At 35.6% G+C, this 23,101-nt stretch overlaps 3 protein-coding genes across 9 annotated transcripts in view; 2 read left to right on the plus strand and 1 right to left on the minus strand.

The window, feature by feature from the left end:
- The first annotated feature begins 1,033 nt into the window (after positions 1–1,033).
- On the plus strand, positions 1,034–20,670 carry LOC116287773 (inositol polyphosphate-5-phosphatase A). 5 transcript variants are annotated; one of them, XM_089028022.1, is made up of 18 exons: positions 1,034–1,245; positions 1,643–1,684; positions 1,798–1,901; positions 2,127–2,217; positions 4,693–4,756; positions 5,083–5,186; positions 5,271–5,323; positions 5,422–5,485; positions 5,593–5,648; positions 6,206–6,290; positions 6,809–6,904; positions 7,398–7,546; positions 8,098–8,148; positions 8,234–8,294; positions 8,620–8,679; positions 9,015–9,054; positions 9,537–9,604; positions 10,395–12,223. In XM_089028022.1, exons 1-17 carry the CDS (start codon positions 1,183–1,185, stop codon positions 9,563–9,565), a joined length of 1,212 nt encoding a protein of 403 aa, XP_088884148.1. In that variant the 5' UTR covers positions 1,034–1,182; the 3' UTR covers positions 9,566–9,604; positions 10,395–12,223. The 5 variants fall into 5 exon arrangements, with proteins under 5 accessions (XP_088884148.1, XP_031550681.2, XP_031553504.2 ...); XM_031694821.2 differs by lacking the exons at positions 9,537–9,604; positions 10,395–12,223 and adding an exon at positions 20,503–20,670; XM_031697644.2 differs by lacking the exons at positions 9,537–9,604; positions 10,395–12,223 and adding an exon at positions 14,447–14,582.
- LOC116292169 (uncharacterized) overlaps positions 7,210–23,101 on the minus strand; it is a 28,793-nt gene continuing 12,901 nt past the window's right edge. The window contains exons 4-5 of one of the 3 annotated variants that reach the window (XR_004196853.2): positions 14,574–14,692; positions 7,210–8,271 (exon numbers count right to left, since the gene is read on the minus strand). The gene's annotated coding sequence lies outside the window, so the exon portion shown is untranslated. Of the gene's footprint in view, positions 8,272–14,573; positions 14,693–22,565; positions 22,694–23,101 lie in introns of those variants that run through there. The other 2 variants (XR_004196808.2, XR_004196885.2) reach the window with 2 other exon arrangements.
- On the plus strand, positions 14,848–18,488 carry LOC116294366 (uncharacterized). Its single transcript, XM_031702325.2, has 2 exons — positions 14,848–15,819; positions 17,148–18,488. Exons 1-2 carry the CDS (start codon positions 15,480–15,482, stop codon positions 17,507–17,509), a joined length of 702 nt encoding a protein of 233 aa, XP_031558185.1. The 5' UTR covers positions 14,848–15,479; the 3' UTR covers positions 17,510–18,488.

Here is a 23,101-nt window from a genome sequence, read left to right on the forward strand (position 1 = left end):
TCATGCTTAACATCCGGTTTAAATATTGATCAATCAATATTTGAATCAATCAGAGTAGCCTGGAACTACTGACTCTTTTCTGATCGCCTCTTCTTTCTTTTTGAAGGCGCATGCCTATCGAATCTCCTCAAATCTCCCCCCCCCCCCCCCCACCCCTCCCAACACACACACACTAACACATAGGAAATCGTACCTCTCCTTAGTGGTCTTGATATTTTTTTAATTTAAAAGCGGATATAAATTTTAATCAATATACTCTCTTTCAATATATGTAAATTGCATCCAAGTCAACAACTATAAAATAATTATATACTTTGGTTTTTTTCATATACCAAAAAAAAAAGAAAAAAAGAAAAAAGAAAAAGAAAAAACGAACAAAAACAAACAAACAAACAAAAAAAACAGGTGGCTTGCGGGCGTGTCCGGTGCACATTATGATAAAAAGATTTTTCTTGTATAATCTCTCACTCCAAAGCTTTTTTCATGCATCAGTCTCACTAACAATTTACCGGATAAACCTTCGCTAAGATCAATTTTCAAATACAATTGACAGAAGGCTGGAAATTTGTCTCGAAAGAAAACTGCCTGCTTCAGCCTAATAAATGAGACAAGCGTGTGGAGTGCCTTTGGCTCTATGGGTGGCCTTGTAGGGTCAGCTCTTTAAAATCTTTTTTTTTTCCTTCTTTACCTATAAACAGAAGACTGCTACTTTGGCCAAGAGAGGACCAGCTAGCTTTGACCTTGAAAAACCGCTTCATCTTTTTTTGCGCATAGGAACAGGGTGAACATTTGACACTTCCTTCCTGCCCTCCCCTCCCCTTCCCTTCCTTACAATACCGGCAATAAATGTCGTTGAGCAGCATACGCACTTATAACTACATTACGCCTTTCCTGTTAACTATCATTTCTCAGTTTCATGTTTCCGGGTTTTTCCCTTTTCTTTGTTTGTAAGTTGATGTGTCAAAGAGTCTCCTGTCGGCTGTGGTAAAATAAAGTAAAATACCCATGAAACATTGCGGCCGTGATTGCCGGTCACAACAGAAGTCGGTTCGACCAAAGCTAAGCTGTAGAAGGCAGTCCAAGCGTCAAGTGGCACAAAAAAACACTCCATTTGCCCCCAATTTTTTTATTCCTAACACCAGACACCACAATGTATGAAAGCGTTAACACCAATACTTAACCATGGAAGACCAAATAGTTCCTCTACTCTTAATAACAGCAAATGTTGGATCACTTTTTGAGGACGTGAGTACAACTCGTTTAGTATGTTGGTGGCACATTTGAAGCAAGTATGATATTTTCAGTGAGTGTCCAGTGGTATTTACAGCTACTCGATATCCCTGTGAACCTCGTATGATTGTTCGTTATTCACTCTGCTTCCTGTTCTCTCTCATGGACTTAAGAGAGAGTTGAAAAATAACATGTATCAGGTTCAAATCTGGTCAACCGCTTCAGGTTCATACTTGCAAATTGTGTTTACATTGGAACAGCTTCGCATACTATTTGACTTTACCACCGGGTAGAATTCAATGTTAAACTTTACTATGAATTAATGTTAACCAAAGACGAAAGTAAATTACTTCAGTTGCTTTTGCATGTAATTCAGAAGGGGTATTATATTTTTTTTCCTCCTAATTTCCAGCGTCAAAATATAGAGAGTATTTGGATTGGGCAGCTAATACAAGTAAGTACTTGGCCAGTCGGTAAAATTACTGCGTTGACAAGTATTTTATTTGATTAAAGTACGTTAGAATCTTGGATTATAATATTCTTGTATTTTTTGTTTTCACTTTCTAGACCATCACCCAATTTGAACCTGGATGTATAGCGTTGCATTTACAAGAATGTGGTGGGAAACTTGCGGGTGCAGAGGGAGAAGAAGAAGTTAGAAGCTTCATAAGGTATATGAATAAATCATCGCTAAAGCCTTGATTTAGGACCGTTTCTGAATTTGATTTGCAAATGAAGCATTTCCCGTTTGAATTCGCCTTTGATTGTGTCTTTTTACTTTTTATTCCATTTAAATACTATAAATTATTCGCCTGTGGCTCGACTCGTGGTTCCTACTGTGCTTTGTCTTGAAGGGGATGAGCCGTCATTTCAGTTTTCTCATTTTTATTCTCCAGAGTCCTTTTTAGCAATAACGAAATAACACAAAGATTTGAAGTCAGGTGTGCTTGGATTGATCAAGATTACAAAAAGCAAGAACAATTCACGGTTAGTCAATCTTATAAAATACTATTTGTTCTGGCTTGACAAATGTTGACAGTTTCTGATAGTATTTTCGCTTCTTGAATATCTCATATTCTGGACATTTTTTCCTTTTTCAATGTTTTCTTTCCTAATTATTATCTACACTAAAATGCAAAATACAAAACCATTAGTTTAATCTCTCAGGATTTAGCGTTGTCGGTGGTCGATATTTCCATATTATTGAAAAGATTTGGAAAGCCATTTTACTGATGTAATCATATGTCAGTACATTTGAATGGCTTTTGTGAAAAATATCATGAATCTTTAATATTGCAGCAGCAATTAGGACAAGAATAACAAGAAAAATAAAATTAAAAAATATACATCGGGTCCTCTGCCTGTTGTTCTTAGTATTTTATTTTATTTTCCTCTTGCTTATGTTTCTCTTTTGAGGAATTCCCAAAAGACTGCTATATTTTTGAATATCAGAATTGAACATGTAGAAGAATTGTACTGTATGGAATTTAAATTATTACAAACTGTTACATTACACTCAATTGTATTAAAAAGATTTATGTGCAAAATGTTTAAATCATTAATATTTTCTAATTTAACACCTTATTCAAAACTAAAAGTGCATTCATGGCTTGAAGGGCTTAAATGTGACAAGTATTTCAAGTCAAGAGTTTATTTATTTATTTATTTATTTATTAGTGACTTCCATGCAGATTACATAAATAAAAAAATGGAATCCAAAGAGAGCGGATACATGTAAACTACATGAGGGGCAGAGCAAATGGACTCGTAGTCCTAACGAGGCTAGCCCCAATAAAAAAAAGCAAAATAATAACTAAGTAAAAGTTGATAGGTAAAAAGTCATCTAATAACCATATATATTTTTGGTTCCAAAACAATTTCAATATCTTCTGAGTGAAGTTTCTCTGATGTTTAATCAGAAAAGAGCACAATAGTTTGCTGTAATCCATATCTTCTTAACTTTTCAAGTTGTCCACCACTAAGTCATATACAATAAATTGTTTTACTCGTTGCATATGGATACAAGTGACTATATAGTGGAGTTGAGATCTGCATATTTGGCTTCCTGTCGCCTTCCCTGACTAGTTCAAAATTATAGTGTTGATAGATAGATTATATTTATCTTATTATCCTTTTTCATTACAATGCCCACTGAAAAAGTACTATTAGTGATCCACCTGGAAGAAATGTTTTTGGCAAAAATGTACATAGCCTTTCTAGAGAGTAAACAAACCAGGTTTTATGGTTGGTTTTTTATGTCAGTTTTAGTACATATTTGTTTCTTTTCCTTTAGATTTTTGTAAAAGAGCTTGATTTTTTTAAAAAGCTGAGTAAAGATAACATTAAATTCATTCAGGTCCTTTATGACTATTCTGGCAAAGTTCTAGCTCCACTGTTAGTTGAAGGAATAAATACTTATGAGGACGTTTTTGGTAACCCACTGTTGTGGCAAATAAAACACTAATGCAAGAACCATATTGAGATCTAGATAAATGATGGCTCATCTTTAGCTTTGCAGGGGTATTTTATGTAAATAGCTTACATGTTCTTGTGTCTTTATAAATAACCAACATAAGAATCACCATGGTAATGTCCAAGCATAGAAACAGTAAATAACTGTTATCACAATAAGATTTCTCTTGCCTTTAAGATGCATTAGAGCTATCTTTTCTCACCATCTATTAATTCAAACACCTGTTTTGCCTCATTAAACAAGTCTGCCATTTCTATAGCATGATTGAATTTGATAAGTGGATGGTTTTTGTGGGTCTTTTACATGATCAAAACAACAAAGAATATTTCTCTAAAAAATATTGACTTTCTAACACATTTTTTTCCAGTTACTTATTTTTGAGTTGATAAAATTTCTAGGGGTTGTTTTGATAAAAAAATAGACATAATACTATTTGATAAAATAATTTTAATGGATTCATATAACTGTTGAATTTTATTGAAAACATTTACATTTTATTGAAAACATTTACTTTTACTTTATCACATTAGATTATACCCTTAGGGCACAAGTGCAATCTAAGGATCATTAATAAGTTATTTTTTCACAGTACACTTATTTATAATGCAAATATAGATAGATGAGGCAGTAAGCCCTGCGGGATGGGCTCGGATATCAAATAAGAACATGGGTAATAGGTAAATTATGAACCTTAGATGAAACAACTGAAGAAGAGTGCCATACAAGCCTTTCACAACTTCAAGTCGCATACAAAATGAGCCAGCTGAACTAGAAACTGTAAGCAGCTGTTTCAGCCTGTATTGGGCCTCATCAGCAGGGTGTATCTAGTGAGCTGGTAATCCCATGAAAAAGTAGTACTAGATAGATAAGGCAGTAAGCCGTGTGGGATGGCTGGGATATGAAATAATGCAGAAAGATTACAATAGAATACCTAAAGTAGCAAGAGGACTGTACACTGTAATAGTTTATTTGTTTGCTCATTATTTCAGGCCTTGGGATGTATTTACTTAGTAAAAAAGTCTGTTAAGAATGTCTCACTTTGGAACTTTAAAGGTAAAAAATTATGTAAACATCTAGCTTTTAAGAAATTAGACAGTCTATGTTCTTGAACTAATATTTAAAATAATTTTAACAATATGTTTTATAAATATTTTATAATTTGAAATATTTAATTTGATTTGAATTTTTGTCTTGATGGTTTAGAAAAAGTTAAGTTTTTCAGAACTCTTCCTCCACAAAACATAAAACCCAGTTGTTACAAGTAACTTTGATTAGAGTTAATATCAGGCTTCCGCTACCCTGACCCATTTTTGCTGCAAGAAAGTCTTCTGCTATTATATCTGGCTGTATTATAATGGCTGTTTCTTTTTTTACACTAGAATCAAAGTTTGAAGAACTAGACGGTGAATCTGTCTCTGTTGGAGATTTAAAGGAAGTGGTATTGCTTGAAAAAAAAAAGTTTCCAAAAGAGTTTTTCCCTCAGGTAAATTAAACCAAATGAAATCTCTATTTTAAAAATAAAAAACAACTTGAAACAGCAGAACTAAAATGTATTTGTATCTCGTAGTGTAAGTGGTCCCGGAAAGGCTATGCGAGAACGAGATGGAAAATCAACGACTGGTAAAAATATTTTCCTAATAGTTGGGCTACCTGTGTAATTTACCACAGGAACTCCAATAAAGAATGAAAATTAAGTTTTGAATAATTGTTTGTCTTAGTGTTTTTGATCTTCTAAACATTCATCTCTTCCATGATGCATCAAATCTAGAAGCTATTAAACTGGTGAGTTAAAAAGCTCAATATCTATAAGCTTTGATTATAAACTGAATATTTATCCATAAATTATTATTATTATCATTATTATTAATTCTCAAAATTGTTGTTTTTAGTCACCATCACAGTATTGTAAAGACAGACAGAGAGCTCTTGCTCATGTTGTAGACAAGTAAGCAGATCCTCAAAATAATTATCATTTTATGACTACCCCCTGCCCCCCAAAAAAACTTCAAACTTTAGCAAACCCTGAAACCACCTTTGGGCTGATCAATGTCAGTCAATTTTTATCAGAAAAATGGGGGGATGCACAATTTTTGGAAGAAGCTACAAGCCTTGTTTAGGGGGGATTGTATTTTTTTGCATGACTTTAAGGGGGGTATTAAGAATTATTATCTGGACATTTCAAATTTTAACTTGCCCCCTCCTCCACCCTCCTCCACCCTCCCCCCCCTCCTCCACCCTCCACCCCTCCTCCACCCTCCACCCCTCCTCTACCCTCCCTCCCCCCCGCCATACATTATGATTGCAGATGGAGAAAAACCAGAGAAAAACCCTTCAATCAAGGGATCAATATCTAACAAACTTCAATTGTGTGATGGCGATCTAACCCTTCATTACATTCTAGATAGTTCTGTTACCTTCAGAATCAAGCCACCGCTATGCCACCCTAAGTTTTATAGCATGCAATGCTTGTTTCCTTAACTTGTTTTATTTCCTTGATTTCAGATTAAATAATGGGCCTTTGCCGAAAGAGCCTGCCATGATTTTTGGTGATTTCAATTTCAGACTGGATACAAAGTCTGTCGTAGAGGTATGAAACATTAATTTTGAAAAAAAAGGGGTTTAATAATGTTAACCTTGTTCGTGACACCAAAATACAGTAGAATATACTGATACAAGCATAAGCTTCCAACTTAAATAGAGAGTCCTAATCTATGATCCATAACCATTGACTCAGTAGCAAATTCAGAACAATTTCAAGGGGGTTGGCTGTTACCTAGAAAGGCTGGTCTTATAGAGCCCTTTTTAGGTCGTACCTTATGCTTTTTTCTTATTATTTCAACTCCAAAGGGGTGCTAGCCACCTAATTGACCCCTCTGTATCCACCCTGGCCTGTGTCTCCCTAACCAAGCACAGTTTACTCCCACAATCATTTCTCATTTCATCTTTAATTTCAAACTTTTTCAGTAAATATGAGGCAGTTTTTTTAAATATCTTACTCTTACTCTTTGAATCTTTGAATTTCTTCAATTTTTTTTCCCTAACTTTTAAAAACTCAGAATTTTGTAATTTGAGCATTTTAATGTTCACATTTGTATTCCTTTTTAGTCTCTTTGTGCTGGGTTGCATTCACAACATGTCAGGAAGGATGGTGAAAATTGTCCTTTTAAGATAATTTATAGAGATGCAAAGTCTTCAGATAAGGTATGATTGCATAATAAATAAATTAGTGTATGAATTTACAGCAGGTTTGCCCTTCATTACATTCTAGATAATTCTGTTACTGTGATTCTTTAATTTGCATTTTTTTAAAGCCAGTAATCCCATTAATGGAATCGATGTATTCCTCTTTAATTTGTGCATTATTTAATATACATGTAAACAGTGGGTTTAACATATTCAGGGGACCATGTAGCCAGATCTCAGCCCTAGGGCAAATTAGGATATTCCCATGCGATTCCCCCCCCCCCCCCCCCCCCCAACCCCCCAATTAAAAAGAAAAACTATCATTCAAATGAACCAGAAATTGGTCAGAATGTTTTACTTGTCTTATCTTGCTAAATGCCTTCTTAAAATGAAGTACAGTGTATGATGTGGTCAATATTTGGGGTGAAGCATAAACCTCTTTCCTCCCCCTCCCCTTCCATAATCCTTTAAACCTATTTACTGAACACTAGTTACTGTTTCTGTTGTACAGATTGTTCTGACATTAGAACATCGTAAGTTTATAGTACAAGATCAGAGTCATTTTCATCATGACAATGGAAAAAGATTCCAAAAGTACAACAAGGAACTTGAGGAATTTAAGCGGGAATTATATGAATACAGTATATCTTTCCCACCAAGGTAAAGAACATTCACTATAACAGTTTTTGCATTATCTTTGTATTTCAAAAGTAAATTTGCTATCATTTTTTCTTAAAGTTGAACTTTCAATTTTTATCATTGCTCTCAAACAACCTCTGGGCAGATCAAAGTTAGGGCATGGCTATCTCACCAATTGAAAATTGCCTGATATTTAGCATATTATTGTTTTTAAATTGTAGAGGGTGGAAAACCTACAAGTTCTTGTCTATTGGTGCAATTCCTGGCATACTATCAGCTAGATAATAGCTAGATAAGGGAATCAAAAGTAGCACCACAGTCATAGTGCACTTGCCTATCACCTCTGTGTCTTGGGTTTAATTCCTAGACTCAACAGATCACGTGTGAGTGGCATTTGTTAGGTCTTTCCCTTGATTAAAACATTTTTCTCCAGGTTCTCTGCTTTAATCCCTCTGCAAAACCTTACACTCTAAATTCCGATTCAATCTTTGAGTTAGCTGTGCCCTGAGTTTGATCAGCCAGAGACAGTTTCAAGAAAGCCTAGATATTTAATATTTTGTCTTTCATTTTAGTTACCCATTTAGTGAAAACATTGATGAAGGAGCAAGATACAATAACTCAAGGTAAACAAACAAAAATATTCCCACCATCAAAAATAATCAAAAATCTCTAAGGTGTAACAAGCATGTCTTGGTATTTCTGCACCAGATGCCCTTCTTGGTGTGATCGTGTTCTTCTAAGTCACTCTGTAAAAAAGATTATCGCTAAGGTAAATATAAGATAATATACATGGATTTCCATTACATTACAGGGTTTTCATTAAGGGAATGCTCCAGTAACTGTGCAACATTCTATAGCTAAAACTACAATAATATTCTTCTATTAGCCATTCCAAGGTTGATGGAAAGACTCGGTCAAGTTTGGGGCTAACTTGACCCAGTTTTTCCCTCAACTAAATTATTTCAAAACTCTGCCACAACTCTCCAGCTAGTTCATGAACTTCTCCTCTTATTTTAAAGCTTAATGAAAACCCTATTATTTTCATCTTTATTTGTTCTGAGTGGTAGAAATTAATTATTATTCACTGCTTTTAGGATGATGGTGTGTGCACTTATGATATAATTGGAAGAAAAGTCTGTATGGGTGACCACAAGGTTTGTATCTTTGTCAGCTACAAGTTACATACTCTGTTGCTTTGAATCCACCCATCCATCCATCCATCCATCCATCCATCCATCCATCCATCCATCCATCCATCCCTCCATCCATCCTACTCCATCCATCTGTCCGTCCGTCCGTCCAGTCCATCCATCCATCCTACTCCATCCATCCATCCGTCCGTCTGTCCATCCATCCGTCCATCCATCCCTCCATCCCTCCATCCCTCCATCCCTCCATCCATCCATCCATCCATCCATCCATCCATCAGTATTTCTCAGTAGCTGACTTGCCAGTCTTACCCAATCTTCATAATGTTTACATTTTTCAGCCTGTGTTTTTGCAATTGAATCTTGACACATCTAAGAATGGTAAGATCCTATCCTATTCATACTATAATTGCATATTACATAATTTTATTTCCTTATAATTTAAAATTTTATTTTAGTTTTGCTATAAATGTTTTCCTTTTATTTTTAATAGCAACATCCATAATTGCCATATGTTCAATGTTCAATTTGTTTTTTATTATTTTTACCTCGAAATATAAGAACTTTTAAACTTTTAAGCAATCACTTCATTTTAAATATTTTTTATGTCAAATATATGAACTTCGGAATTGCTTCCTAGAGTTTGCTATGCCTATCTATCTCCAACCTCACATTTCTTCATAAAAAAATGAAAGAATTTTGAAAAAATTTTTGATATTTTCCAGATAATACACATCAACCTCTTCATCAAATATACTTTGTTTAGATTCTATGTTGTATGTATTGTTAACAATTGATGTAAATTGTTTGGCACTGCTTAATTTGTTAATAAATACAGTAGTGTTTTAAAAACTCATTCACAGCTGTAGAAGAAACGAAGGGAAAAGCCTAATATTCTTCATTATTATCCATACGTGAGTGTTCGTACAGACTAGGTTAGTTAATTAAATTGTACTCGTATGAGCTTTAAAATAATCTGTCTTAAATAGTCTTGTTAAAGTCAGTTTTGTTTCCATCTTATTGCTTTTATTTGTGTTATGTAAGAGTCACCAACACAGCACTGCATTGTTTTCTTTGTGCATGCCTTTATATGTCTGGCTGTTGGTTGCACTAAGATGTGATAATCGTAATGACAACTTTCATGGCACATTCACCATCATATTATATTTTTTTGGGGTGAGAGAGTCATAAAAAGACTTGCTCCAGAAAATACCCTACCTTCTTCCCATCTCTCTCTCTCTCTCTCTCTCTCTCTCTCTCTCTCTCTCTCTCTCTCTCTCTCATGCACACACATACTCAGGAGATCAGAACAGGGGGGAATCCAGGAATTGGAGAAAGGGGCCCAGAGAACTTTGGCATTAGAAGAACCTTTATGAATTAGAGAAGGGGGGTGCCCACAAATCTTTGGCGTTACATAAACTTTTATTTAGTGGGAAGGCTTTCATGTGGAGGTATTTTAACTTTATCCTATGAAACTAACTGGAGCTTGAGGTATCTGTCGATGGGGAAGGAGGTCTTACACTATATCAAATATACACATTTCATTCTTATTTAATCAAGTGAAATACATACACTCTGCATGTATTCTCACTTGCACACAGGTATCCCAAGATCAGATGGATTTAATTCAAAAACCACAGGAACCCCAACTTTGATTTTTTTGCACTTCAAACAGATCTTTGTTGATTGTGTCTAAATCTTATCGTATTGGTTTCATTCACCTAGGGTCAATCTCCAATGGAGTTTCAGAGGAATATATTGAGTATATCACCTGTGTATAGTACAAATTATTGAATGACATGACAAATATTTAAATATATAATGATTAAGTTAAATGTTTGGGATTCTATCCCAAAGTCTAGAAGAAGCCTATGAAAAATATACAATAGTTTAGATTAAACCAATGATTATATGAAAAATATCTAGAAAATGACAAGAAAACTAGAAATAAGATGGAAAGGAGAATAGTGGAAAGAAAAGATGGTAGGAAACCAGTGAAAACAGCTAAAAGAGATGAAGAAAATGTGGGAATGAAGATGGGAATATGAGGAAAACTGGAAAGAAAAACAAGAAAAAGAAGAGAGAAGGAAACACTGGAGAGAATTCAAGACAAAGGCACAAAATAAGAAATAAACTTCTTAGAATCTTGGATATAATAAATTCAGCCATCTTTTCATGCCAACTCTTCAAAGCTCCATCCTGATTTAGTGAAATGCAGAGATTCAGGCTAAAAGCATTTATAGTTAAAGTCTTCAGTCAGGGGCGGATCCAGGGGAGGGGTGCAGGGGGTGTGCACCCCTCCCTGGTTACACTTTGTGCTCCTACTTCGAAGATAACCAATTTTGTTTTTTGCCTTTGATTCTAAGGGGTGCACCCCTCCCTGGGTTAACATTGTGCGCAGCACCCATTCCTGAACAAAATCCTAGATCCGCCCCTGTCAGTGATTTTGTTTTCGAACCTGATTGCTTCCAGGTCCAAAAAGTAATGCTGATCACCCTACCCCTTTTTCTCTCTCTCTTTCTTGGAAAGTGGAAAAGTAGCTAGAAAATTAAATATAATTCTATGTATTTATTTTAGGCTAAATAAAACAAAAAGGGACTTGAAGGCTGGGTTTTCACATTAAGATAGTTTGATCCTGGTCCTAGAGACAATGTTTAATTTTCCTTCCTTAGGAGACAAAAGAGTTGGCCCTAGCAGTAGAGTCACCCTAACTTCAAGTAAACCAACTCTTACCTCCATAGTATATTATATCGATATAAGCATATCTGGGACATTGCAAGCCTGATCTCAGGATATGTTTTGAATCAGGGTGCATATTATTATGCTGCCTATTTAATGGCATCGTTTATTCATATACATACCTACTTTTTTATTAGAATGAATCTAATGGATATATTTCGTTTATTATAGAATGTTTATCTTTTTTTTATTAATATATATTTTGTGGGAAAGCAATTTCGTTTTTCCTGGGTTATTATTTTTTTTCTCTTCCTTTCTTCCTTCATATTCATCTGATCTTTTGTCCTTTTCTCATCTTTTCTCTGCACTTCTCTTCTCTTCCTTCTCTTCTCTTCTCTTCTCTTCACTTCACTTCACTTCTTTTCTCTTCATTTCTCTTCACTTCACTTCTCTTCACTTCACTTCTCTTCACTTCTCTTCACTTCACTTCTTTTCTCTTCATTTCTCTTCACTTCACTTCACTTTACTTCTACTTCTCTTCTCTTCTCTTCTCTTCTCTTCTCTTCTCTTCTCTTCTCTTCTCTTCTCTTCTCTTCTCTTCTCTTCTTACCTTAGAAGTACTTTTCTTGCCTGAATATTTCTTCTAACGACTTGTTGAGTTTTTTTAATCTAAAGTTATACTAATTTCAATCAAATCTTAATAGGTGCTGTGCGCCGTTATTGCTAGGTTACGGTTACACTAATGGCCTAGCTAGATAAATATTATAATCATTGCATAAGAGATTAGAAAAATTAGTTATAATAGTAATGTAAAGTCTAGTGATTCATATGATTGAATAAACTATCCGGGTTTCGTTTCGTTCCATTTCAACTTTTCTTTTTGCATTTTGTTCAATCCTAGCGGTGTACGTTAGGTGTGTGGTGAACGAGAGCACTGATCGATAAGGCGGATTGCTTGCGTACCATGCTATTTACTGGTGAAAGCCCAGAACTATATAGAAAAAACAGAATGAACCGGAAACGAGAAATCATTTGGTGAAGAGTACCTGAAGATTTTGAAACCATACGTTATTCTGGCTTTGAAATGGCTTCCAATCAATCACTCCCAAACTTCGTACAAGTCATAAAACGGAAGCCAATTGAGTGTCCCTATCAGTGACATTTTTTCAATACTATATGGGCAGCCATTTTATTGCGCATCTTCGAGCGTTTTTCCCCCTTCTTTTGTCTTTCTTTTTTCTTTGGTATTACATGACATTTCAATCATATTTTGGAACTGAGAAGAGAACTGCAAATGCTTCTAGCTGTATAAACAAGAAAAAAAGAAAGGAATATTTTTCCCTGCCTTTTTCTGTCATCCTGAACATATATTTTGTCCTGAACATATTAAGTTTTGCGCCAAATTTCTTCAGAAATACACGACCAACTGTGCCAGCTCTGCATTTGTATTGGAAAGCATCCCAGAGCTTTCAAAACAACAACAACCAAAAAATACATTTAAGTTATACTTTGGACACTTAATATATTATCTTTACATTGGACCAAAATCAAGTTATAGATAGAAATAATAATTCCACATTTTTCAGCTGTTTATTGGCTTCCTTGCTTTTTTCCCCAAATGTTAAAGACATCACCGTATTTGAACAGTTGCAGGAAAAATAAAACGCCTAGTATAAAACTAGTAATGGAGCTAATTCCTGAACATTCTCCGTGTCCCTGGCTTCTCAAAAATATATTCTTGAATGGAATCACTTTCTAATCTTTGGTTAAATTGTTTTAATGGCTTTTCATGTTCTTGGCTTTTTTAAAATATAGTCTTAAATGTTAATGAGGATTATTTTATGCGTGTTAGTTTACAATTTTTTAACTTTCTTTATATCGACAAGATCTTCAATTTTTTTATATAAGTAATATTGTTGTGTGTTTTTTTATTTCTATCGTAACAAAACTCTAACCCCAATTTTTAATCGTAAAAAAATCAATACTTTTAGATGGATTTTATAAATCGTTTATTTCATTCATTTCGTCTCATTGTTTATAAAGTAAAAACTATTAATTGCAAAGCAAGAACAAAGTCTCGAAAAAATCAACACTGATTAAGGATGAATTTGAGAGCTATTGAATTCGATTCTCTTTGCCTAAATTAATATCATCTAAAAATGATAAATAAACACATCAGGCTATGAAAACGCCAATTAAGGATTATCCGCGAAGAATGATTGAATAAAATATTCCAATCCTCAAAATATTCTCTTTTTACCTTTTACTTTGGAAACGTCATTGAAATCTTTCCGATAATTGCTATTTCTTTTTCGTTAGCTTTTGTATTTTGGGATTTTTTAGGCATGTGTTTTCAGACAACGCTTCACCAACATTTTCTTCGTACCCTATATATTTTGGAAAGCTGAAAACCAAACTTTGAGTTAGGAACTCTGTCACTGAAAAAAATGTCGTTTAGATCTCTAGCTATATAAAGTAATAGATGGGAGAGTTTTTAGATAGTTAAATTTCTCTTTACTGTTACTAGGTATGTTCATACATTGAACAGACAAGGTCGCTAAATGGTTTTCTCTTCAACTAACTTCCTTCAGTCTTTCCCGTTTAAAATGAAGACTTTTATGACTGTTTTGTTAGATTAAATTTAGAGCACGACCGTCCAACAGCACTTCTTTCTCTTCAATATTATGCTAGCGATTTTATACCTTTATCTCTTGTAAAGATTCGTTAAAATTTTTTATCAAATAAGATTATGTACGGCTCAGTTTAGAGTTTTAGCGCAGAGAATTGAGCATTTTTTGTACCTTGTTTTACAACTAAATCATAACGAATGTGTTATATGTTTATCATAATGTTATTCTCTTTTATTTTCTTGTTTGTGTTTAAAGTAAATACGCTATTCTTTCAGTTTTATTACGCGTGAATTACAATAAGTTCCCAAGATTGGCGTAAAAAAAAACCATTACTTTCACGATTCTCCAAAACTGCTGTTCTCCCATCACTAAAGAAATCATTTTCACGAGAATCAGAAATTCGTCAACTAATTATAATAAAAACAAACTCTGTTTAATCTGCATTCTTTTTCTATTCATTGTAGGTGACAATTGAATTCTGCAGTGCTATAAGTACAAACTTTCGCGGGTTTAAGTGCTATGGCTAATATGAGTTGTGTTTTGTACAAGGAACACTTGACATTACATTACACGGGTCGTGAAAGCCATTACCATAAACAAGAGCGTTATTTCCTGTGTAATTTTTTCCTGCAGGTGCTAAAAGAACTCTTCGTTTGGCTTCCAATATAACAGCAAAAACTCTAAAAAGAAAATCGTTTCTGACATCCAACCTGAAAATGATGAAATTTGACGATTGAGAAAATCATTTTCAATTGCTTAATTAGGGACTTCCCCATCTATAATCATAACGGCTATAAATGCAGTTGGGCTTCTGCCTATTTTATGTCTATTGGTCGTTAATTATTTTTTTAATGTTAAACTTAATTGTTTGGCTCGTTTTGGGCGCGATAAGCTAATATTTCAACCGATACATTATAAACAGGTATTTCATAAATGATACTCTATTACCGTCCATTCCAGCAATTGTTACATTTGATAGGCTATCGATGTCTTAATGTTTTTTAAGTCAGTTTCGTTGAGTTTTGACACTTTAAGGGTTTCTTGGGTCGTCTACTTTAAACTATTGCGTTAAATAGTCTAAACTCTCGTTTTTAACAGGTTTATCGGTTTAGAAAAACGAATTTTCTTAGTGGAATCAATCGAGCAGTTAAAAGGACACTAAACTGGCTTCCCATCAAAAACACCTGTCAGGTATCAGCCAATCAAGGGAGCGCCCGTTCACATAGCTAGTCCATTATTCGCTATCGCTTGTTTCAAGCCTACTATATCAATTAATGTTTGTCATGACAATCCATCAATCACCGGTTTACGCTTGGTCGCCTTGATGTCAGACACATCAAATCTAAAGTAAACTCGAGTTTATTAGTGCTAACTTATTGGGGGCCTTCAAAAACATTCAGTTATCGATAGATTGCCAGTCAGTGCATGCGGTAAAGCTTAACTATTGCTTAAGAAAACCACGACTCGGATCAGAGTGTTCAGCTACCTTCATAGAACATGGATCACCACCATCCTTGTTACACTGTTCACCCCTACGTGGACTTGAAGCCTTTTGGGATTTCAGCATACCCTCCGTATTCTACTGCAGCAGTTTCAGCAGCCAAGTCCCCTACAGCCCCCCTACGTGTTCCGGCCGTTAAACCAAGTATTCCTCACTCGATTGATAGCATACTAAGCCGAGCAGAGGAGAAATCACCATCACCATCGCCATCACCTTCACCTCCTGCAGTACGGATACGACCTTTCTGTGTACCTGGTCGTAACTTCGAGTACGGGCCCTCGATGCCATTATACTGGCCCGGCCTTGTCCATCCATCGTGGAGAGAGCGTTTTACAGGTACTTACTAAAATAATAACTTGCACTTTGATCTAGGGCTAATAGAACGATGCAATCTAATTATGTGATTAAAAGGAGGATCATTCACAAATTCATCGCATGAATTTATCGTACACACAACCTTAATTAGCACTAACCATCCTCAAATCTTTTGTTTGCCCCAATGCCTATTTTAATAACACTTACGGAACGATCCTCTTTACTTATGGTGTTCAGTAAGGCGTGCACTAGTGTTTCAGAAAACTTACCAGTTAGTTTCAAAAGCGCCCAATTCCAGGATGTTTTGTAAAAGCGCCTTCTTTGCGCGCTGCCAAAATTCGACCAAAAAGAAACATTTGGTTTGGAGATTGACATGTTCATCCGTGGCTTAGTTTCGTGTTGTGGTTGAATCATTTTGTAATTGTCCCTTCTCGACATGTGTAACAGTCAACGCTTGGCTCTTATCGTTGCAAGAGTAGTCCTGGAATAAGATAATTCTCAAGAGAAGATATAATGCTTGAAATAGGGACAATTTCCTAGCCGTAACTAGGTTTAATGATTGGCCAATTTCATGATATTACTTGTATACTCGTTAAGTATTTTCTAATGCAAACATGTCGTAGAAACGCGCAATTGCCGATTACTATAATCCATGACAGGCCAGCGTTAATAAGCCCTTTAGCAATAGAAACCGAAATTATATCCAATCTTGCTTCCTTTTAAACATTGGGACGCGTTCTACAAATGTTTTTCTAGCGAACAAAAGAGAGAGGATATGAAATCGGGGCTTAAGAATCGAGGCTTAGTTGATTGGAATCATTTGTCGAAAAATTGGACGAACGTCGGTAAAAGTTGAGGAAGCAAAAAAGCAAGGACGCCAATCCAAAGAGGCCTCTTAATAAAGGTCAACAATCTACGAACAGTCATGATTTTGATCACAAACTATTTCTCTACATCCTCCAGGTCTTTGTTTTCCCTCCTTTCTGAAGGTCAAGAATATGTAAAACACAGCTTACTGAACAATCCAGATTTGTTCAAATTGTGCTAACTTTTGTACTGCGCAAAGTTACGCGTTCATATTGATTTTTTGACCTGGGTTTTGTTAATTTTGTGTTTTTTTATAATTGTGGACTCGGAGAACTTAAGGAGTCAATCATTTTGCATCGCCTATATGAGCTATCGATCATACAGCGGTTTAGTAAAATGTAAAAACAAAAACGGGCTATAAAAAAAAGCAAGACCGCTATCGTTATTGAGCCTTATTGTGTGTTTTACTCAGTGTTTTTTTTGTTTTTTTTGTTCATTAGCGTTGTGTTGTGTTTTGTACTAACAAGAGCTTTTTTCCCCAGCGTCTCCAAGTTGCATGGAAACCGACCGTAATGGCAAGCGTAAGCACACCCGACCAACGTTCAGCGGACATCAGATCTTTGCGCTTGAGAAAACATTTGAACAAACAAAATACCTCGCGGGTCCAGAGCGCGCGAGACTTGCTTACTCTCTCGGCATGACAGAAAGCCAAGTGAAAGTGTGGTTCCAGAACAGAAGAACAAAATGGCGAAAGAGGCACGCTGCAGAGATGAACATAAAGAAAAAGGGACAAGAAGCTGAACATTCTCATCAGGAATCCGAGAATGACGAAGAAGAAGAAGAAGAAGATGAAAGATCTAGAAAGACTCTCTCGCCTTGTCCCAAAGACCTCAAAACAAAGTAGAACACAATTTCTACGATTTCTATACAAACAACGATTCAACGATTACCACCAAGACATTGGTGAAGAACGTTGAGCCCTAGCTCATCTTAAGGCCCAAAGCACCACTGAAATTCGAAAAATAAACTTTCATTGTACGATAATTATGGACGCTAATTGAAAGCAATACAATTCAATTAGTGCAGTCGCATGGGATCTACTCGCTACGACCACCTATTTAATTTTAGTTTTTAAAAAAATCTAGAACTGCGCAACCTCTTTTTTCTCTCTCCTGTTGGACGTTCTCTTGTATATAATATTCTATTGTAAATAGTCGCTATCCTCAAACGGCAAGTTTAATAATGTTATTATTTATTAAGATAGAAGTCAACTTCTTGCCAAAAAAAAGCAACAAACCTTCAACTCATTTATTTGTCATAGTTTTCGGTTTCTGAACTGTCTAAGACTTTCAAGACTCAGCTTTATTCACCACTTTATTCGATGTATTTAACTATAAAACACTTTGAATCCTTTGAAAACCCTCGTAAATTAAACAACTCATTAAAACTAATAAATACGCCAGCGTTTTGGAAAATAATTAAGTTTTCGGTCAATTCAATTCGCACTTAATGTGCGAAGCTATGAAACATTAAAGGTCTTTTGCCAGGGCACCCGTCGCTAATGAATACACTAACTCCACTATCAAGCAGGTCTTACTGATATGCTATTGATGTTGTGTAGTGTTTAGTAATGGCAAGCGATTAATATCGGGCTTGTGTCCAAGGACCTGATATCATACCTTAGAAGAGAGAGAGCGGTTTTTAATTGCAGGAATTATGAGAAATTCTCACACACGAAAGCAAGGGTGTGTTCCTTCGAGAACCCTTAAATTTCTTACCGGTTTTATATTTTCTGGAAGCATTTATTTCATTGTTAACTTTAGACCCGCTTTGGTTGTCATTTCTTTGTTAAAAACCTCATTGAACCAACCTTTTTGAACATATACATCTTTGAAAAGGTTAGCGCTTCTGTTTATTTTTTTCTATTTATTTCTGACAAAAAAATAATAGAATAATGATGATATCATTCCTCACTCGCGGGAATAAAAATATTGAAGCGCGGACCATTATGCGTCTAACTGTTCATTTTCGGGTCGCGATCGAGCTAGCGCGTTCTGTTACAAGCGAAAAAAGGACGACATTTGATACTGTGGAGATTCTAAGGTACTCTCTAATTATAATCATTATCATCAGTAACACATACATATGAGACAAAGAAATCAATCTTCTTGCTTATTCGCGTCAAAGTTACAACAAAGAGTCCTAAGGTTAGCAGACAATTGGGATTCTATTTGATGAAGTATAGCAGTTGTCTTGTGGTCATTTCTAAACTTTAGTTCTAGCGACAATCGCTTTTCTATACCAATATTTTACAAGAAACCGCAGTCGTCTTTTCCAGCCAGCCACACAAAAAATTCGTACCCCAAACTGTTTTCTCTGTTTGCTCATCCTCTAAATTGACATATCATATTTCTGCTGTTTTATTAGGACTTTCCATTATAGAGTATTTGCTAAGAAATTTGACGTTTCGTTGTCAGGGAAGACTTGGCCGCATGCAATTCTGGAAAAGTTTTGGTGCTTTTTGTTTGTAAAGGAGGAAAAAAAACTGATCTTGGTTTGGAAATGTGCCTTTGTTCGTAAGCAAAATATTATCCTACAGTCTTATTTGATGAAGAAAAAAGATTTGTTACCGAAAAAAATATTGATCAGGTTGAAGCTGATTATGTGCTCCGGCCTCATAGAAAAACATTGATGGCAAAATTCTTTCTCTTTTTTTTTTCTATAAATCTCTTCATCAACTGATCACGGTGTTAGTCAACTTTAGGTGAAAATATGTGCCCACAGTTAATTACAAGAAAAGGCAACGATAGTATTAAGCAGGCTTGAAGACAACGCCAATAGAATAATGCGCAGAGCTAGAAAATATACCAAAAAAATAGCGAGTACTCAGTTAAATTTAGAATTGGTCTCGATTCTACGGCTAAAGAGAATAAAATGTTAAGGTTGAACAAATGAGTGATGTCCACCGTTTGCTGAGCTATGGTGTCAGAAGACCTCAGTATTAGGTTCTTCGTACATCTATCCCACCTCCCTGATGTATGTGCCTGTGTGTGTGTGTGTGAGAGAGAGTTTTAGTGCGGCTTGCTGTCATCCCGAAGCAATTGTTGGGTCAGTAGACGCATTCTAGTGTACCTTAGTATTTCATCGTAACGTGAGCTAAATTTCTATTAACTAAATATGGAGGCATGATATATGGAGGCATGATTTGAAAAAGATGAAAAATATTTAACATTGATAATGAATAATTGGAGCCAATAGGCTTATAATTTGGGAACGTTTTATCTAAATTACGATTCCTTTAAGTGTGTAAAAATTCCAAAAAAAGTACTACCAAAAAGCTATCGCGTTTAGTCCAAAAAGATTGAGATGCTCAGTTGAGTAAGATTTCGGTCTCTAGTGATCGCAAACTGCGCGCAAGCTGTCGAGACGTTCGCCGAGAAGTTAATTAGCGAGAAGGCAAGTTGTCCAGCTTTGAAGACTCGTGTCATCCCATTGCCATATTTAGGACATATTGGGAAAACTGCTATCTCGTTAATCTCTGAAGAGCTTCTCTTATGCACTCGTATATCAGACAATATCTCTATGGAAATCTCACAAGGCTTCTGCTACGTGATTTATTAAACACTCCCCTAAGACCTATCAGTCTATTGGAGCTAATTGTAATCTATTTGTTATAAGAATGTAGATCTAGAGGTCTCTTGGAATGACACTCCACAAACGAACGCCCACTGCCCTGTTTGTACTTTCTGTCCCTTTTATCGTAGAATTAAGAGTTTCCGTTTATTCTGAATGCTTTCACCCATCGTTTCCGCCAATCCATTTTGGACAATGTAGAAGCAACACGTGTCAGAGGACTATAACACGTTTACTAGTATTTTTGCATTTTTCTATGTACAGATTTGCCAGACAGCTCATTCCACAGTGCCAGCCCAACACATGGAGACCACACAACCCATTGGGCGTGGAATTCCGAAGATTTCAGTTCAAATATTGTTACAGATTTGCAATCTAATTTATAAATTCACCAAGATCTTTTCTTCCTTTAACAAAGTTAGCTCAGCATTGTTGATTTTGAACGCTCATTAAAATCCTCATTGGATTAGGACAAGCCTTGTTTCATTGACAGTTTGTCGACACAGGGAAAACTGACACTGCTTTAATAACAAACAGTACAAAGCCGGGTCTTAGGGTAACTATAGCTTTATAAGAATCCAACCTAGTCATTCTCTCACAACCATGAATTTTGCAGTCGAAAAACAGAAGTTTAGCATTCATGTTACAATAATTTCGATTTTCCATTTAGTAAAGTTTAGAAAGCAAAGCAAATACATCCTATCATAAGTGGTAAAGAGTTGACAAAAATAAGTAACTATTTTTCTCGCTTGCGCGACGCAGCAATGGCGATACTTACGACGTATAATTTTGCATGCCTCTTCATGAAACTAATTTGAAATGTTAGTAGCTTTTCAAAGTTTGATCAATTTGTTTGCGCATGCGTTATTGCTTTAGATAGTAACATCATTGTCACCGCGCTCACACGTTTTATCCTTGCGCAACTGTGTTACAACCACATTATTATAATAGTCTATTTATAGTGATATAATTCGATATACACGCACTTGATTTGGCGTTTAAACTCTTACTAAACGCGCGGTCATTAAGTGCGTTCTTAAGTTAGTCAATAGCCTTCTATTTTGTACGTAAGCGCGCACATTGTAATCACAAGGATTACCTCTCATCTATTTATAAGCGCATTATTTTGGGAGGCTGGTTGACCCTGCGCTTTGACAAGCACGACCCAAAAACAGGAAATCACAATCCGGCCGTCACTGGCGAGTCAATAAGTGTATATACATCTTATTTTTGATTTCGTTTTAATCGGGGTTCATGGAGAACGGCCGGAAATACTTCCATCGTAAAGAAGCCTTGCGTCAATACTATCTAGCTAGGCTTATGAGGACTGTCCACTCTGGCACGCAAGACATTTGTGATGGAATTCATTGATGATTCTCTATTCAGTTCTATCCTTCCTCTGTGATTTAAGAACTTCAATAGCCACTTTATGATGCACGTTTGCCCTTGGAAGTGAACATTAAACGGATTCAATCAAAAGTTTATACGTCGCTATTGTTTACGTTTTCAAATTATCATCATCAACAATTAATACCCCTTACTTAACACGGTTGGATTTCTGCTAAGCCTCGTGATTTCCTTTCCAAATTATCAAGACAGTGTTCATGTAGGGGTAATACTTAATACACAAATGTTAATCCCAGCTAAGGAATGATATAATTGCCCCGGGGGTCTTCTTTAACCTTGAGCGTTTGTTACTCCATTTAATCGAGCTTAATTGAAAAGCCAGATTAACTGTCTTTGTATTTGCCAACTCCTTTCTTTGTTCGGCGTGCTAGGATAACTAGGGTTTATTCCAATACAAATTACTCCAGGGATGAGACGACGTTATTGATAAATTGGCCACTGTTTGCTTTTGGGCCGTGCTTGGTTACAGACGTCAGTCAATCTGGAAGTCTATCGAAATCAAAAGACCACTGGAACCTGTCCGCATTAGACAACCACATGTTCTAGTGAAAACCCCATGCCGTGAACTACGCGATATAGACCACCAAACAAAGGTTTTTACCTTGACAAGAGTCACAGCTTAAAAAATTCCGATTGGATTCAGTTTGCTTAACAACTTTGACCGTGTTTGACTAAACAACTAAAGAAAAAGTACATTAATTGACTGAAGCTAAAATAGAATTTACAGTACTTTTTGTTTCAGCAGCTGAAGCCGTTCGTTATGCCTCTTTTTCACAAAATTTTTCTTTCAGAAGTAAAAGAAATTGAAGTATAAGAATCTTGATTTAACATTGTCTAAAATTGGGTATAAATTTGAGTATTGTACTTTTGTTGTCTAAATTAAAAACAAATAGAGAAGGCCCACTAAAGATAGATATATGATACTACAAAAGAAAAAGGGCTTGTTTTGTTTGGTGTACGAGTTTTCTGATAACGAAAACCAACAGCCAATCTTGAATCAAGAGCAAACGACTTCACATCAGTTCTTGGTTTGCAGATTGATTGCAGACTGAAAAACAAATAGTAGTGACACAGAAAGATGAGACCGGTCTGGGATTAAAACTAATGTAAATCATTTAAAAACCCAATAGGGACACGCTAATCCCGTCGTTACTGATAATAATTGGATAATGCATTGTTATTGGGGCTTTTGTTATGAGGAAGATTGTTTCGGACATAATTCGGGGTCAACCTTGGCCTGGAATACACTGAGAAAAATAGTTGAATAGCGCTTAATGTGCTATCATATATCCGTTGAATATTATTAAGCACCGTGGCTGAAACCTAATCCTCTTGCCGATTAAACGTCTTCCTGTCTTAGCTTATAAATAACGTGTGGTTCACTTTAGATGATAGACTGATAGGCGCAAGTACTGAAGGCTTTGTACTTCGTTTGAATCATTGCGACACTGAAGCG

The sequence above is a fragment of the Actinia tenebrosa genome, unplaced genomic scaffold (assembly GCF_029948245.1).
Source record: "Actinia tenebrosa isolate PJP-AT-01 unplaced genomic scaffold, QUT_ActTen_1.0 PGA_scaffold12__29_contigs__length_12842862, whole genome shotgun sequence".
NCBI lineage: Eukaryota > Metazoa > Cnidaria > Anthozoa > Actiniaria > Actiniidae > Actinia > Actinia tenebrosa.